Source organism: Perissodus microlepis, chromosome 11 (genome assembly GCF_051167445.1).
Source record: "Perissodus microlepis isolate ML-2025 ecotype Zambia chromosome 11, ASM5116744v1, whole genome shotgun sequence".
NCBI lineage: Eukaryota > Metazoa > Chordata > Actinopteri > Cichliformes > Cichlidae > Perissodus > Perissodus microlepis.
In genome coordinates this window covers 1,894,137-1,912,868 of record NC_140471.1, presented here as the reverse complement: position 1 = coordinate 1,912,868, position 18,732 = coordinate 1,894,137, and the positions used below count along the sequence as shown (strand labels likewise).

Below are 18,732 nucleotides of genomic sequence, written 5' to 3'. Positions count from 1 at the left end.
GCCGACACAGGGGAAACCAATCCTGCAGGGAGACCTACCTCCGCACTCGTGCAGGTGAAACCAAAGGGAAGATTTGCTTCACCATATTTTCTAGTCTTTGGCTTAGAATGAAGTTGGTTTGGAAACATATTTGGTGATGCTTCATCTCCTGCTTTGCGTTTGTGTGGGCGCCCCGTCAAAAACCTGTCCATGTTAGCAGTGTCCAAGCATTTTTTTTCTTCTTTTCATACCCCCCCTCCCCCCCCGCCCGCACACACACACACACACACACACACACACACACACACTGCAATGGCTGGGCCCCACACTTTGGGAACCTCTGGTATAACCAGTGACAGCAGTATCTCAGAGGATACTGCTCCAAGGTACTTCCTTTTATGACATGTAGGTTGTTGAATATAGTACAGGTGTTCCTCTGCATCTTTAACAAGTCTGCCAAGTGGGGTTATTCAAAATAAGACCCAGCTTCAATACCACATGATCATTTTTTTACATTGAATTCACACTGTGCAGTGGCATTTTTGTCGAGCTCCTGCCCTGTTTTATTCATCAATTAACATTCGATAAACTCACAGACAAGTTAAAAGTTATGAACACATTTTGTTTTATTTTCTTTAAACTTGTGCATCAACTTCAAAGGGTAAACTGTGTGCACTGCATCTTGTTTTTATAACAGGTTCAAAATTATTTAGTTGTCTTTATAATTCTTCTAAATACATCTTTTCCTTTTTAAAACCATTTACACACAATTGCTCAGCACTGGATTCTAGCAATCTATAATTAATCAGGGGTGTAGAATAAAAGAATCATCAATAATCTTCCTTTTTAGCCAACATTTTAATTTGCTCTTACCAACTACCATTCTTCTTCTGTGTGAAGTAAAAATATCTTTCTTTAAATATGATTCCTTTACATGATAAAAATAGTTTCTTTTTTTCTGCTTCTCCAAAATAATACAGTGTCACTGAAGCTTTACCATAATGCTCTGTGTCTCTGTTGGAGAGCATAATAATAATTAGTGCGAATCTGATCCGTTGAGGATGGGTGCATGATGGGCTCTTAGGGGTCTAGATGTGTGTGTGTTTTGTGTTGGTTCTTTTCTAGTGTACAAAGCCTCCTGAACTACCAGCCGGGAGCTTCAGCCCTTGGCCGTGGATGACACTTGTCTTAGTGTGGTTTGTGTTGGTAAAAATCATTACAAAATTTTGATACTTGTCATACAAAAACACTTTTTTCATAGAAATTGCATTTGCACAAGTAACTGTGGAGATTTGCTGTGAAAGGAAGAAAGCCACAAAGGTACAAAGTTAAAATGGAGGCCATGCCACTGACCAGTAAAATAAAATAAGAATAAAGTAAATAACACAAAAAACAAACAAACAAAAATGCAAAAAGTGTGTGTCCCCATACAGTGTTGAAATGAAGTGTGTTCACTGCAGCAATGAAAAATCAGTCCAAAGAGATATAAATAAAGATCTTTATAAAATAATAATTAATAAATAAAAACAATAAATATCTTGAATAAATAGAATTTATGTGTGGTGTGACTGCTGTGGATTTAGACTTGATGAGCCGTGCCTACACCTTTCCAGGGTTTCTTTTTATTGATGTTAGAGGTGTTTTCAGACAGTGAGTGGATGCCTCCAATGAAAACACGGCAGGTTCCACTCTAGTGGGAGTACACCACTGTGTGCTGTGTGACCATGGAAATTACAACCAAGCAAAAAAAAAAATATACAGGACAATATTTTACAGATACTGGGTCATCTAAATGAAACACCTCTACACCAGTAGAGAATAGACATCAAACTGAAAGTACATGGTTTGTCATTCTTACTAGCCAAACTTACTAGAATATTATTATTATTATTATTATTATTATTATTATTATTATTATTATGTTATACGGCTAATCATCTTTAGCCACAATTCAAGAAAAAAACGACACTTGTTTAGAACAGCAGCCTATGGTTTAAAGGCTGGTTGAATCAAAGGGAGCATGGGATGTTGGAAAACAAGTTACTCCACCTTCATAGAGTAGTTTCTGGAAAGGGACATAGAAAGCGCACTATACTGTATAACCTCTACTTCTGCAATTTCTCCATATAGTTTCTAAAAGTCACCTCCACCAGCAGATTAGGAAACAAAAGTGCTAGTACTCTGAAAAATAAATACATGATATCGCTTATTGCCTGATAGATGATATACAATAAAAACCATTTTTTGTGTCAATCGGAATCGTGACTAAGGAATGCCTCTGTGTACATTGTAATCTCGTCATGCTCTTGTCGGTTTGGGTTTAATTTAGCCTGTCAAATCTTATTCTACAAACTTAGTTCCTTGTTCACCTAGTTAACATCTCTATACTGGCGTTGTTTAACCAGCCCATTTTGAGCTCTGTGGTGAAAGACTAAACAAGTAGCAGCTAAAGATGATAGGACCAGTTTTTTAAAGGATTCTTTTGTCCCCCTTCAGGTTAATTTCCAGAATCTTCTCAACATCTGGGTTTTGGAAGTCTGGACAAGCTGATAGTTTTCCGTCTTTCTGCCTTGCCAAGTTGATAAGTGTAATGAGGTAACACGCTGAAATTTCACCCAGAATCAAGTTATTTCCACAGGAAATATTGTAGAATCTCTTATCCCTAGCTAATTATAAACAAACAAGAACAATATGTCATCAATATATTGCAAAGCACTTCTGCTCTATCTTCAGAGTAATACAACTGCCAAATTTGCCCCCCGAGCAACACCCCTACCATTTACCCGCAACCTTTTTCCCAATGTCTCTGCACTCCGTCTCACTACCAGAAAAACGGTAAGAGATGGACTGAGATTCCCATTTTAGGCCATGGTCTCTTTGCCTGGCAGTCTGCGGTCGTTGAAGGTGTGCATGTTGATAACCTCTTCTGTTTTCACCATTATGGGTCGCTGGGGCTTGTGTTTGAGTCGGCGCTGGCACTTGAGGGAGACTCGCAGTTCTTCCACCATGGCACTGCAGAAAGACCTCTGCAAAAGAAGGAAAGACAAAAAAGAAAGCAAAATGGGTTTCAGAGCACTTGCCTTATCCAAATGTAATGGTTAAAAGAACAAGGCTGTTTTCCCTGTGGGCAACCTCTTTTGTAGCCTCCTCCAATCACCAGACACCATCTCATCCCAAAGTTGTCATAAATGGTAAATGGTCTGTATTACTTAGTCCCTGAGGGCCCCAAAGCGCCTTACAATACATTCAGTCATCCACCTATTCGCACACACAGGTGACGGCAAGCTGCATTGTAGTCACAGCTGACACTGACGCCACCGGGCCCTCTGACCACCACCAGTAGGTAACAGGTGAAGTGTCTTGCCCAAGGACACAACGACGGTCCGAGTCGGGACTCAAACCAGCAACCTTCCGATTACAAGACGAACTGCCAACTCTTGAGCCACGATCGCCCCAATGGTAAAATATATAGTGCAGAAGGCCTACAACATAGGGTATGCATGATGGGACCAAGGAAAAAATTGGAATGGAAAGAGGTGCAGGTACAATGGCATTTTAGGTAATGGAATTACTCAATACTCTGTCAGAGTACATTTGTTTAAAGATTTGAAGCTGTTGCAGCATATTCAAGGCTTTTTATGCATGGTGATAGATGCCGAAAAAAATTCAGCTTCTAATCTAAAAATAAACCAAATACATCACTGAAAAAGCAGCTTCAGTCATAGATTGCATGTATGATTTAAGGTCTGTGATTTTTTATGTTGATTATATTTTTCTTTAATCTTTATATTTCCCACTCGCCCTATGGTTGGTCTCTGTTCTTCAAGTTTAGGTCCTCTACCACAGTACTTGGAACTGTGTTCTGGACAGAGAATTGGAATGGCCACAAATGATCATATGCTTAGTGAATATCTCAGGAAGCATAAACCAAAGAAGCAAGAAGAGGAACCATCACAGAAGGACAGACCCCCGCCAGGTAAGTACCACCGACAGATAAAAGAACTGGCTGACATAGACAAATCCTATCAGTGGCTGGACAAAGAGCTGGACTGAAAGACAGCACAGAAGCGCTAATGATGGCAGCACAGGAGCAACCCCTAAGCACAAGATCCATAGAGGCTGGGGTCTACCACACCACAAACTTTCCTTTTTGCTAAAGCATATAGTTAGGGCTGGACCAGGTGACCCTGAATCCTCCCTTAGTTATGCTGCAATAGACGTAGGCTGCCGGGGATTCCCATGATGCATTGAGTTTTTCCTTTCCAGTCACCTTTCTCACTCACTATGTATTAACAGACCTCTCTGCATTGAATCATATCTGTTATTAACCTCTGTCTCTCTTCCACAGCATGTCTTTATCCTGTCTTCCTTCTCTCACCCCAACAGGTCGCAGCAGATGGCCCCGCCCCTCCCTGAGCCTGGTTCTGCTGGAGGTTTCTTCCTGTTAAAAGGGAGTTTTTCCTTCCCACTGTCGCCAAAGTGCTGCTCATAGGGGGTCATATGATTGTTGGGTTGTTCTCTGTATCTATTATTGTGTGATCTACTGCACAATATAAAGCGCCTTGAGGCGATTGTTGTAGTGTTTTGGCGCTATATAAATAAAATTGAATTGAATTGAATAAAGTCATCCCCACTCTCATTTGCCCTAACCAGACTGGTGTTATTAAATGTAGACATTGTTGCACTAATACTCACAAGCTTTTCAATTTAATGCAGCTATCATTTATCAACAAATCTAACACCTTAATTTTACCATTAGGTGCAGAAAAAGTATTTTAAAGATTTCACTGGAAATTTCTCATGTTTCTCACACTTCGGAAATTTGGGTTTGGAAAATCCTTTATTTACTGTATTAAGGGACTCTATTCTACACCAACAGCCACAGTCACCACCAATGGGCTGATTTCATCAAGCTTCATATCCTCTTTATCCATATCTCTGCATTGTTCGTTGAACCACTAGCAGCTGCACTAAGACAGAATGAAAAGATCAGAGGCAATCGGACAAATACACGAAACATGAACATGAAACGATTCTTTATTCATGAACATCATGTCCACATATTATGATTACTGCTACTAGAATTGACATTGACTCGGATGAATTTATCCTCAGCAACAGAGGGGACTCTTGGTCTTCCTTTCCTGGGGTGGGCCTCATGTAAGCCAGTTTCGTTGTTGATAGCTTTATAGTTTTTGCGACTGCACTTGGGCACACATTCAAAGTTTTAGCAGTTTTTCGGACTGACTGTATCCCGATGAAGGATTCCTGATGAAGGCTCTCAGGGTCCTGTTGGTCTTGTATAGTTCTAGGCACTCCAGGATCCAGGTGTGGCACATTGAGTCATAGGCCTTCTTGTAATCAATCCAGGCAGTGCACAGGTTGGTCAGCCTGGTCTCGCAGTCTCGGGCAACTGTTCTGTCTACCAGTAGCTGGTGTTTGCCAATTCTTTTCTGTGCCCCGCTCATGTATTGAGAACCATGTGCCGGTTCATCTTAGCCGCTATGATGCCTGACAGTATCTTCCATGTGGTACTGATGCAGGCTATTGGCCAGTAGTTGAATCAGGACTGTCCAGTCTTCAGTTAGCCATTCTGGGTGTCTCTCATCGACTAGCAGCTGTGCTGCCAGATGCTCATGGAGTGCAGTCAGTTTGGGGCTGTTTAACTCTTCATATATATGTGTGTGTGTGTGTGTATGTGTGTGTGTGTGTGTGTGTGTTTGTATAGATATTATTATATTTGCTATAGCTTTATTGTATTACCGTATATGTTTGTATGTATGTAAGTGTGTGGATATAGCTGTTGTTGCTCTTACACCGAGGTTCCTTGTACATTATATGGACTACACTCACTCCTTTATCCCCCGTGTTTGCATCATCTGTGTTCTTAAGTCGTCGTGTCCTTGTCCTGGATATGACTCTTCTAAGTTGTTGTGGTGTTTTGTTTGTAAATAAAGTATTTAAAAAATACATAAAAAAGAAACCAACATGATCAAAACCGCTTTATGGCACCATGTTATGCATGGTGGCCAACATCACAGTAAGAATTTTGGGTGAAAGTTAATTTGTTGTTATTAGTAATTATTATTAATAATAATTATTATAATTATTAGTATTAGTATTATATCAAAACTATAATCTTCAGTTGCTATTGGTTAGGTGAACCTATAAAAGAACAAAAAGAGTTTACATGAAATCTCCCCAAAATGTTTACAAGATAAACATTTTGGGTAAAAATACACCTATCTGGTACTTAAACCACATGTTGGAGGGCAAACTCCCACCCTCAACAATCTTCTCTTCAATTCTTGGTCATCACATTCATGATCCTGTCCCAGTTGAGACACCAACAGAAAACATCTGGTACAATCGTACCTAGGGATGGGTATCGAAAACCGGTTCTTGTTGAGAACCGGTTCCCACTGTTTCAATTCCTTGGAATCGTTTGCCATTTTTGCAAACGATTCCCTTATCGATTCCAGTTGCCCCGAATGACGTCACCACGTTGCGGAGAGTCATTTACCTGGCAGGAAACACGGCGGCTCAAACGCTCAAAAGTTTGGTTCTACTTTACGAGAACGGATGACAACAGGGCAACTTGCAATACTAGCAAAGTAGATATTTAATTTAAAGGAGGAAACACTACGAATATGCAAAAGCATTTGCTCACAAAACACGCGATGACCTTAAATGAATGTCGTGTTTTTAATTCTGCTCCGGACTCATGAATCTCAACCCAGCAGCAGCGGTAACGTTTGCACGTCCTCTCCCATTAATGCGGCAGGTAAATAATCAACTAACAGTGCATATTATGTTAGCGCGATCTGCCTTATTACAAAACCTGCCATTACTGTGCATTTAGGTGACCATGATGAGACAGACAGACAGAGTCTGGCTCAGATGCTGGCAGTTCTCGCTGCAGTCTACCGTTAGCGTCTCCTTTCAGGCCAGGATAGACGAATGTCACCGAGCAGTGACTCAGTTTGTGGTCAAAGGCTTGCACCCATTTGCCACAGCAGATGATTTTCAGTAAGTGAATGTGTTTAATTGTAGGCAGGGACATTACTGGATATTCTTGTGTAATTGCTACAGAATAATTTATATTATACTTTGTTAATGCTACGGGAGAATATTTATTTTATTATTTTACATTTACAATTTTTTCCTGGGGACCCTGTGACACCCCATTGAAGAGCCGTAGGCTGTGGATCTCTTAAGATCTCACTGTTGGGTTTGTAAGGCCATGTTACTCCTAAATTTCTATCTTGTTCAAAGAGAAGATATAAAACAAAGTTCTAAGCTAATCGACCTTAGTGTTCTCCTTTTTTAAAAAGAATCAATAAGAGAATCGATAAAGAATTGAATCGTTAAACAGAATCGAAAATGGAATCGGAATTGTGAAAATCTTATCAATACCCATCCCTAGTCGTACCATTGAACAGGTTATGTGGGCATAATAAGAATAATGGGATGCTCATAATTTATTAACTCATTTGAGGTACTGACTGCAAATGGGGATCAATTCTCACCTTGGTTTCTAAGTCCAAAAACGTTTTTTATTCTGTTGAATAAGAAACTGAAATACAACGTGCAACCATAAATAAAGCCATTCATTCATGTTGGTTAAGAAACAGATACAGCAGATTAATAGACTGCTATTTATATTGCTTTTCTAGTCTTGCTGACCATTTAAAGCGCTTTCAACTACAAGACATATTTACATTCATACAATACATACATGTATATCTATCACTCACACACAGGAGTTGGTGATGGATCCACCAATCTTCTGATTGGCAGACAACCCAGAGCTGCCCAGTATTTACTTATCCCTATTTTACAGTGGTATGCAAAACTTTGGGTACCCCTGGTAATTTTCGTGATTTTTCTTCATAACAATTTTTTTTGTTTGGATCAGCAATTTCATTTAAATTTATCATATAGCAGATGAACACAATTATATTTGAGAAGTGAAATAATGTTATAGGATTTGCAGAAAGTGTGCAATAGTTACTTAAACTATATTAGGCAGGTGCATAAATTTGCATGACACCTCTTTTTAATAGTTTGAGCCCATAGAATTACGGTAACGATGCCATGTTCACGTCAGTTCCACCAATCAGAAGCTGCAAGGCGAAAACCTCATGTGGCCCCAAGGGCGTAGATTTGGCATGGACGGAAGGGACATGTCCCCCCAATATCCAGTGATTATTGAATTGTCCCCACCAATAATTTGATTTCTTCGAGTAAAGAAAAACAAGAAAAAAAACGATCTGTCAGTGTCTCATTCACCCAGCGGTGCAGAAAGAGTTAAATTACGTTCTCTCTTGGAGTCCTACGTCATGTGACAAATATGGCCAATGTGATTGGCTGTGCCTTTCAGGGAGCTCTGTTTAGTTTAAACAGTGGCAAACCTGCGCTGCGAGGAGGAGAGGAGGACGGCAGCAAGAAGGAAGAACCTGGATATAAGAAAGTATTTTTCAAAGAAACCTGTAAGTCACTTAAAGTCAAGTTAACGCATACAACAACAATGCTGCTGTATGTCCACCAGGAGAGACTGGACAGTATAGATGTAAAACAAATATGCCAGCAGTTTATCTCAGTTAACGAGAGGAGCAGGCATGTGTTTGGCTCCTTCACATAGTGGACATTGAGTTGTTGTGTGGGGCATGTAGTCCATGTCTGTTGCTGTAACAGTAGTTCATGTTTAGAATAAAAAGCTCACTGATTTGATCGGGGCAATAGTGCCTAAAATGTTGCATAATTTTGCTGCGAGATCTTTTACTTTGTGGTAATCTTAGATCAGTAGTTTTATGGACAAAAACCACCAGGTCATTCAGTGTTCCCTTAGTGCTAATCAGTGCTGGGTAAGTTACTTTAAATTAGTAACTTAGTTACATTACTAGTTACTTCTATCAAAAGTAACTCAGTTACTTCAAGTTACTCGTTACTTTCAGAGTAACTAGTTACTAGGGAAAGTAACTTTGGTTTTACTCAGAATTCTCTTGTTAATGTGTTGCTTCCGTAACTGGATACCCAGCAAGATTGCCAGTCTTCTAGCTTGCTTACTTGCCACAAGTGCACTGTGCCACCTACCAATAGAAAGGAAAAAATAATGTGCACATTTCCACGAGAGAAATCCCACACCTGATTCTATCCTAGCCTGCTTTTTACATCCAACACAAAAACTGCAGTCGTGGTGCTTTCGATTGTACTCAGAACTCGGAAATTCTGCCTTCTGAATAGGAAGATGTAGGTAACACCAGACTGCAGATGAGCTGCTTACAGGGCTGGACTGGGACAAAAAAATCGTCCCGGGCATTTTGACTAGAGGAAAAATCATAAAGCCTTTGAATGATAATAAACACTGTGGTGACAGTGATGTACACTGTTCTGATGGTATATATGTATCAATCTATCCATTGTTTGTTGTAAGACTCAGATAATTATTTTTTTTAAAAGTGAGACATTTTAAATGAGAATAAGAAAGTATTTCTTTGTGCCCCCCTTTCCCTTTTAATGCCCTACATGGACCCCTGGCAACACTTTGCTAGACCCGCCCCTGCACAGTTACCAGCTGTCAGCTACTTAGAAAAGGATCCTGGTGTTATTAGTCTCTCAGAAACAGTTCATAACTTCCCTTCAACTCATTCATGTCACCTAAAAGGTAAACCTGTTTCTCCATCACAGCTCTGATGATTCAGTAAGGACATCTCCTGGTTTCATCTTCATGTTTCCCTCTCACCACATATCCAAACCATCATGACCAGCAGCTTTACAGCTGTGGGTCCAGCAAACATCAGCTGATACTAGAAATTAATATTAAATAAATTCTAACAACAGCTGATCAAGCTTAAACGTGCTGCTGTTGTTTAACGTGACATCCGCTGGTTTCCTCTTTCTGGCGCAAAGTGGGCGATAAATAAACAAGAGAGAAAAGCCGATCAGCTGATCACTGATCAGTTTCATGATTGAAGTAGAAACAGGAGAGGGAGGGGAGAGAATGAGAGAAGAAGAGGCAGCTGTGCAGCGTAAACACAGAATAACTCCAGCTTTGTGTCTTTTTCATTGTAGCTGAAGTCCGGGACAAACTGTTCCTTTTCACCTCAATACGAAACGCATGATATTTTCTCTGAATACCAGACGATTCCGTTTTTTAGGGGACGGTTGGCAACTCTAATAATTAACCTTATGAACAAAATAAAGTTCAACATCAGTAACATAGCACCCACCCAGCTGTAGAAACTCCGTCATGCTAGCTAGCACGCAGTACGAAAAAGTCAGCATAACGAAAATAAACTCCACCTAGTTATGACCATCTGGGACCCAGATAGACTGCAGGTCATAACTTCTTACCTGAAGTTCAGTTCACCTGACACTCTCGGACCAGCGGCCGCTTCGGGTCTCTCCTCTTGCCTCCCTTTTCCTTCATCCACCTGCTGGCTTCCACCACTTGCTAATGTTATTGAATCTGTGGAAGCTCCGCGATGCCACCACACGAAGTAACGAATAACGAGCCTATCTAAATCCCAGTAACGAGTAACGCGTTCCCGGTTTTGGCATAATAACTAGTTACCGTGCTCGTTACCACAATAATAACGTAGTTACTGTAACGCGTTACTTAATAACGCGTTAGTCCCAACACTGGTGTTAATGTATAAGAAATGTTGGTGTAGTATAACTGAAGTAATGCTGTTAAGTCCTTAAAGTCATATTCTTTTATTGTCATGACTGTATTTGAAGCTATTTTTATTTTTGTATGATACCTGATTTATATGGAATATGGCTGAAGTAAACTAAACTCTAAAAAACGTAGTCATTTGTTTAATAGTAATTTAACATTATATAATTCACATGTAAAACTATGAATTGTAATTTTAAATGGTTTAAAAGTATGTAGAATAGGATATGTAGGCAAGTATATTTCTCCTTTTTTTTTTTTTTTATCAAGAAGCAAAGACAAAAAAGGGAAAAAAAGAAACATGGCAGGTTCGATGGTTGAATCGTCCGTCCCCACCAATGCCAAAACCAAATCTACACCCTTGTGTGGCCCTAAATTTACGACACATGGCGTAATCCAGTCACACGTCTCTAACTGGGCTGAAAATTACAATTGTTGACGGAACTGGCTCTGATGCGTCGTGCTAGTGCCGCCATTATCAGGAGCTACAGCAGCCAACGGCTAACAATGATAAACAACGGAGGAAACCAGTCCGCTAAGTGAATTTCTGCCTTAGCGGATACACGAAGCTTGCGTTTTTGTGGTCTTCTTTTGCGGCTGGTTCACTGAATTGTAGAGCGTGGTGAAACTTGGAGTTTTTCGAATCTGTGAAAGCTTTGCCAACTAACCAGGTATAGCTTTTGTTATTACATGAAGTCGGGAGAGATTGTGGCTGGGTTGTATGTGTTTAGCGGACTTTTGCACTTTACGTAACTGCTCTTTTAATCATTGCTTGTTTTCGCTGTGTTTGTTGGTTGTAGAAATTGTTTATCTGAGCATTTAGCTGAGATACTAAGGTTTCTGTGGATACCACACATGTCGATATTTGCATGAAAAAAGTCATGGAGGGTTGCATACCTCTTGAGACCCAATGCCGCTGAAGAAGCTTAGCACTTTATCTGACACACACACACATGTACACACACGTACACTCATTTTCATATATTAGTGAGACAATCTAATTGACACAGTGATTTCCCTAGCTAAATGTAGATAAATGTACTCAAGCTTTATTAATAATTAGTTATTGTAAGTGAAAATTAACCAGAATTTCATGAAATCTATTTTATTCCCCAGATGCTGGTAAAATGGCCCAAATTGGAGTAGCTGCTAATCTTTAGATTAGAATAAAATAGAAAGCCTTTATTCTTACAAGACATTCTTACAGGTTCAGGAGTGCCACTCCTGCTTAGTGCATTAGAGCTATCTCCCAAAAATAGTTTAGATGAAAATGGGCTTGAATCAACTGGAATTGTATCAAGTGTGAAATGTAGTTGTCAAATTTCAGATCTCACAATATTATCTCCTTTTTACCTTTTAACATCCGGCCTTGCCTCTAACCTCTGGTAATATATATTTTTTTTTTCTATGACATACTGTGAAAAGCATGTAATCTTTGCATTTCCTATAATGGTTTCCTATTTTCCTAAATAATTAAATGAGGCACCGTGGTGCAGTGGTTTGCACGTCACATCACAGCATGAGGGTCCCTGCTTTTAATCCTGTTTGTGGCCTTCCATGTGTGGAATTTTCATGTTCTCCTTCTGCCTGTGTGGGTTTCCTCTAGAAACTCTGGACTGTGGGAGTAAGCTGAAGATATGCAGGTTATGTTAACTGGTGATTCTAAATTGGCTGTGAATGAGAGGCGCATAAGATACTTACAGTTCATAATTTAGAGCAAACATTGAGGTTAGCTATAAGTACCTTATAATCCTAAAGGCAAATGGGAACCATGAAGAGGCTTTGGGGAAAACTGCAACCATCAATTACCTGCAGAGAGTAAGCCAAGTCCTGAGAACTCAGTTGAATCTGAAGAACAAGGTCAAGGCAATCAACACTTCTCTTATTGGTCATTAGATATCCTGCGAGGATAGGTAAACAAGGAAGGTCTTTACCAGCATGGAGGGTTTCACCTGAAATCCTGCACCCTGAGGCTGTACGCAAAGAGGAAGGAAGGAGGTTGAGGACCCATGAGTATCAAAACCACTATCCAGGAAGGAACGGCAAAGATCCATGAGTACATCAGGAAGATGGCCACAACTGACCATGTGCTTAGTAAATACCTCAGGCAAAGCCAACCCAAGAAGGAAGAGGAGTAAGAAGAGAAACCATGATAGAAGGACAGGGCCCTGCGCAGCATATATCACCAGCAGATAGAAAAGCGGCTTATACGGAGAAATCCTACCAAAAGCTGGACTGGAAGACAGCACAGAGAGACTACTGATGGCAGCACAGGAACAAGCTCTTAGCACAAGATTGATAGACTCTGGGATCTACCACACCAGGCAAGACCTCATGTGGAGGCTGTGCAAAGATGCCTCTGAGAGAATCCAGCACATAACAGAAGGGTGCAAGATGCCAGCAGGCAGGGCATACATGGAACGCCATAACCAGGTAGCTGGCATAGTATACAGGAACATCTTTTCTGAGTATGGCCTTTTGACCCAAGGTGAAAATGAGATATGCCCCCTAGAGTGGGTGAGACAGACCAGCAGAGAAACATGGCCTTCGTGATACATGTAGCTATAATAAATGACAGCAACATCAGTAAGAAGGAACTCAAGAAGTACCAATAATGGCCAAGAGAGGAACTCGGGAAGACGTGGAGGATGAAGGTAACAGTGGTCCCTGTGGTAATCGGAGCACTCAGGGCAGTAACCCCCAAACTGGGGGGAGGGGTTCCAGCAGATCCCAGGAACAACATGCAAGATCTCTATCCAGACCCAAGCTTGAAGGTTCATTAAATTACAGAAGTGTTATTACACTTGACAAACCACTATAGCTGAAATGCTGCATAGCACTTGCTATCTCAGATGAAGTGCCTCTCCACATTAAAGGAATGGAAAGGTCATTAATCCAATGTTCAGAGCAGACATTGAAAACAAAAAGGAATATTTGGTCTGTGTGGTTTATTTAGACCTGAGTAAGTAAATAATGGTTAATAAAACTGTAAATCATGAAGGCATTTTCTGATGGATATTATTGTTTTTATCTCTCACTCTTGCCTCTGGTTTTGAAACAACCTGCTGATCAACTGGGAAAGTTTATATGTTCCCTTGTTTTAATTATTTCAATTTCATTTATATAGTGCCAAGTCACTACAGCAGGTGCCTCAAGGCTCTTTATATTGTAAGGTAAAGACCCTACAATAATACAAAGAAAACAGAAAAGCCCAACAATCATATGACCTCCTATGAGCAAGAGCTTTGGTGACAGTAGGAAGGAAAAACTCAATTTTCACAGGAAGAAACTTCCAGCAGAACCAGACTCAGAGAGGGCACGCCATCGGCCGTGACCGGTTGGGGTGAGGGGAGGAAGACTGGACAAAGACATGCTAGGAAAGAGAGACAGAGATGAATAATAGCTCATAATTAGATGCAGAGAAGTTTAAAAACACAAAGTGAGTGAAAAAGGCGACTTTTAACTAATTTAGGAATCACAAGTAAGCCTGCAGTGTGAGAGCGAAGTGCTCTAATAGGGTGATATGGTACTACAAGGTCATTAAGATAAGATGGGGCCTGATTATTTAAGACCTTGTATGTGAGGAGCAGGTTTTTAATTCAATTCTGGATTTAACAGGAAGCCAAAACAGGAGAAATCTGCTCTCTCTTTCTAGTCCCTGTCAGGACTCTTGCTGCAGCATTTTGGATTAACTGAAGGCTTTTCAGGGAGTTTTTAGGACTTCCTGATAATGAACAGTAGTCCAGCCTAAAACTATGAACTAATGCATTTGATGTGCAACTAATCCATGAACTAGTTTTTCGGCGTCACTCTGAGACAGGATGTTTCTAATGTTATTGATACTGTGCAGATGGAGGAAAACAGCCCTACATATGTGTTTATCGTACACATTGAAGGACATGTCCTGGTCAAAAAACAACTCCAAGATTCTGCAAAGTGCTCCTAGAGGCCAAGGTAATGCCATCATGCATCTGGTTAGATACCATATTTACTACCTAGTTAGATACCAAACAGACCCCTGGGTCCACTGTCCAGGCTGCTAAACTAAACCCAGTCATATTCCAGAAGAGGTGGGGCCTGCAAGGCTACGCAGAGCTCCCATTGTTAAAAAAATCAGCGTAGGCGGAGTAAACATCCAGAATGGGCGAACTGTGCGAGTCCCCTCTCCCACCGGCTCCATGACTCTGCAATGCCTACTGCAATTCCTGGGATCAGAGACTGGATTTTTTTTAAACACAGGCCGATCCAGACTTTTTGTGTACTTTGTTCCACAGATCAATTGAGTCATTGTCATTTATATGTACCACACATTAGGCAGCACTAAAGAAGCTCTTTTCCCAAAGTTGATTAATATGCAAAATATTTTTTTCATTTTCAGATACAATTGTTCAATTAATGTTTGCGTTTCTCATATCCGAGAGTTTTGGTTATACTGAAGACAGTTTTCAGCCTTATTTCTATGATTTGTACTTTTGATTTCTACAATGCTAAGACTATATTTGTTGTGAATCAGACCTTCCTAAAAAGCAACCTTTGTAATGTAATACATGTATACAGGTATGCATGTGTAGATCTATATTCATGAGTGTGTGTGTGTGTGTGTGTGCGCGCCTGGTTTATAACATGGCCTCCTCACACACAGCTGGTGGTCCCTGCACCTCAGGTTAGTCTGCGGCAGCCACAGCAGTGGGAGAGAAGAGACGAAAAAGAGGCGGAGGGGGAAGCAGATGATAAGCTGAAGGAGGGACGGGACAGAAAATAAAGATGCAGGAGGAGGAGGAAAGGGAAGAAGGGGACAGCTAGGGTAATCATGGAAATTTGACAGATTAGCATGAAGATGACAAAGAAATACTCCATTGAGCACCTATGAGGCGTATGATTTAGTGCAAAATTGTGTGACCAAAATCGCTTCTTTTTTTGAAAAAGTTAACTTGGGTTGAATCACCAAAAATATAATTTTTGGAAAACTGTTTTTAACTCACACAACTGCCATTAAACACATCACATCTTTTGTGGTTGTTACAGTCTTCTATTAAAGTAGGCTTTTCAAGATGTTAATATTTCCATCTCTTAATAACTCTTAGAAAAAACATAAAAATAATACGAGACATTTACTTTACAGGAGGTTATACATGCCATGTAGTACACAGCCAACCCAAAAAAGACTGACAGACTGATACAGAGATGCAGGGAGACACTGGTAAAGTCTTGTTAACACATGTTCTAGCAGAAATACTGCTGGTTAGCTTCTTCAAAAAGGAACAAACTGCAGCAGATCCAAAGCTGTTTCAGCTATTTGCTTCAAGTCTTTGAAAAATAAAAATACATATTATGCTACCAGAAGTAGCTCTGGACCAGCAGACCCCTGGTATCAATGTCTTCCTTTTGTTGAGAGCTCTTATGGTTTATTTTGTTTGGGAGATGGGTGAGTCAGACTCCAACCCCGCTGGCCATGCCGCATACACATGCTCAACCACATTGATGTAATTTTAAAATAAGGAGCCAGGAAAATATATTATATTACTTATCTACAACCAATACTTGTTAAGACAACCGTTAAAAGTGAGACTCCACTTTTAATGAGGGCGGAGCTTTTAATGCTGTGTTGAGATTTGAAATATGTATTTTGAATCTTATTTGCTGATTATATTGTTTTATGTATGAAAGAAGGCCAGCTTTGAGACTAGGTCACAGGCTGACAGGAAACTGCCTGCTTTTGCAGAGCGTGCTTTTGCTGCTAGAATGAAGTGAAAGTGAAACCAACTAGGCTGTTTGATGCACACTAGAGAGCAAGTATATAAATACCTAGGCTTCCGTTTGTGCTTCAGACCTGGGGTTGTGTGCTGTGTGCTCAGGTCTCCATATCCCGGGTATGTAAAATAAAGATCATTTTTTAAAGTAAAAGGACCACTTTTGAGCCGTGTCTTTTTGGCCCTAAAGAATCCGAAAGAACCGGAATTAATAGCTGTTTGGAGTCTCTGTATTTTACTGTACTTTGTATTTCCTAGAACCACAGTAAGTAGCCCGAGCTACCATGCTATCTCCCTGTTGATTTGATGTCACATTTATTTATATAGCACATTTAAAACAACAACTGTTGACCAAAGTGCTGTACATTTAAAATAATCAAATGAGACGGTCAGAAGCATATTTCCCAAATGTTTGGAGACCTTCTTTTTCACTATTTAGCCTTGTCACAAGTCGCCACATAGCTGCGAGGCATGAATGTACTAAAATAATGTTGAGAGCTGACAGACATACTAAAGAAATCTCATTGATTTGATAGATGAACTGAAATAAAATCTACACATATCTGTAGTTTGTAATAAAAGTATTAAAAATAACAAACATTTGATACACCTGCAAAGTTTAACACATTTTTATTCTAAAAGCACTCTTATATTATTAAAATCAGATTATTATTTTCTGTGGTAATCTCACAAATATATATATAGGGAAGTAACATGCCTATTTAATATCTACAGACACTGTTAAGCGGGTGTGTGGCTTATCTCATTATTTAAATGACTAGCGGTTATTTTTTTCTCCTTTCTATGTTATAGAACAAAAGCAATTATAAAATGCAAATTGCAGGGTGTGCACTGTCAAGCATGTGAAACACAACAAAGAGATGCTTCGCACCACATTTTTCAACTTGACACTTTCAGCAACGTGGGAAGAAAACAGTTCCCATATTGTAAAAGTAGATGGTATTTATTTATATGAGGAGCAACGTAACAAAATATATGGTTGTTTTTCATAATGAAACAAGGTGGCTCGTTTTCACAGATTAGCCTGATAATAATTAGCACTGGACTGTGGAGCCACACGCTTTCATTTGAGATCAGGTTAGTTGTAATTTCAACCCATAAGAGAAAGTAAGAGACACAATCTAAATATTCTGAAATTACAATATTTCTGTTACGTTTCCCAGACATGTTACAATTCTGTAAGGGATGGATGGTAAACAAACCAAAGCTGTACATCTAAACTGAAACATAAGTTGCCAGTGATGTTCTCTAAAAGAAAACAGAACTTGGTTACCAGCCATAACACGCACACACACACACAAGCATTGTAGGTCAGTTACAATAAAAACACAATTTGATATAGTTTGTTTAATATCATGTTATATACCATTAAAAATAATTGTATGCATTTAGGTTTCACTGGATAGCTCTTGACCTAACAATGTTAGTTAAACTATTTTATTTTAAGCAAGTGTTACTGTTTCGTCTAAATCGGTGTGTCAGACTCATTTTACATCCACATACAGCCACACTTGCCAACGTTCAGAGCTCAGAATTAGGGAGACATTTAAAGGGGTTTTTTAATTAATTTTTTTTGTTCTTGGGGGGGGGGGGGGGGGGGGGGGTAGTGTATATATATATATATATACATATATATACAAAAAACTTTTTACAGTCTTTATTTATCAGATAAAATAAGTTGAATGTCACTGTTATTATTGTGCAGCCGGAAACAGCGGGGGTGTCCAAATTCAGAGGCAAAAGCAACTTTTCTGTCATTTAATTGTTTATTGCTTAATTACTGTTTGTAGTGTAAATGGCCATTAGGGAGACTGTTCTCAGTAGGAAAAGTCCAAAATTTCAGCTTGTACTTGTTTGTGGTGAGCAGCAGATCAAACACGTTAAGAATGATAAATTGCTTCAAGCGCACTTTCAGGCCTGTGAGACTCATTTAGACAGTGGCCTTGGGTCTGTGTTACATGCAGACATTTCTGCATCTCTGCCATTCAAAGACATTTTCTATATTTTATGGAATATTCAACACTCAACTGTAAATGTATATTTTTCCAGGAAGCTATTTTTTATTCTGTGTTTTCATAAAAGCCTTATTTTTAAGCATTTACTAATACTAAGGGGAACACATGAGATTTGAGGTCTGGACAAGTTTGAAACCTTTTGTCTTCCACAATGGAAAATGGCTGAAAATAAAAACGAGTATCACTTCAGCCAGCTCCTGATTTGATGAATTCTGTATTCAGCTTTGCAGTATCCAGTATCACCAAGAACATTTTTGCTCGTCTCCCTCCTGCTCCCCTGTCTCTC

The 18,732-nt window shown here is 39.7% G+C and overlaps 1 protein-coding gene across 3 annotated transcripts in view; it reads right to left on the bottom strand.

Moving 5' to 3' along the window:
* Positions 1-587: 587 nt before the first annotated feature.
* Positions 588-18,732, bottom strand: part of grik2 (glutamate receptor, ionotropic, kainate 2) — a 346,843-nt gene continuing 328,698 nt past the window's right edge. For all 3 annotated transcript variants that reach the window (XM_084942889.1, XM_084942892.1, XM_084942890.1), the window contains one exon: positions 588-3,005. In XM_084942889.1, the coding sequence (XP_084799015.1) occupies positions 2,752-3,005 (254 nt within the window). In that variant the 3' untranslated portion in view covers positions 588-2,751. The remainder of the gene's footprint in view (positions 3,006-18,732) is intronic.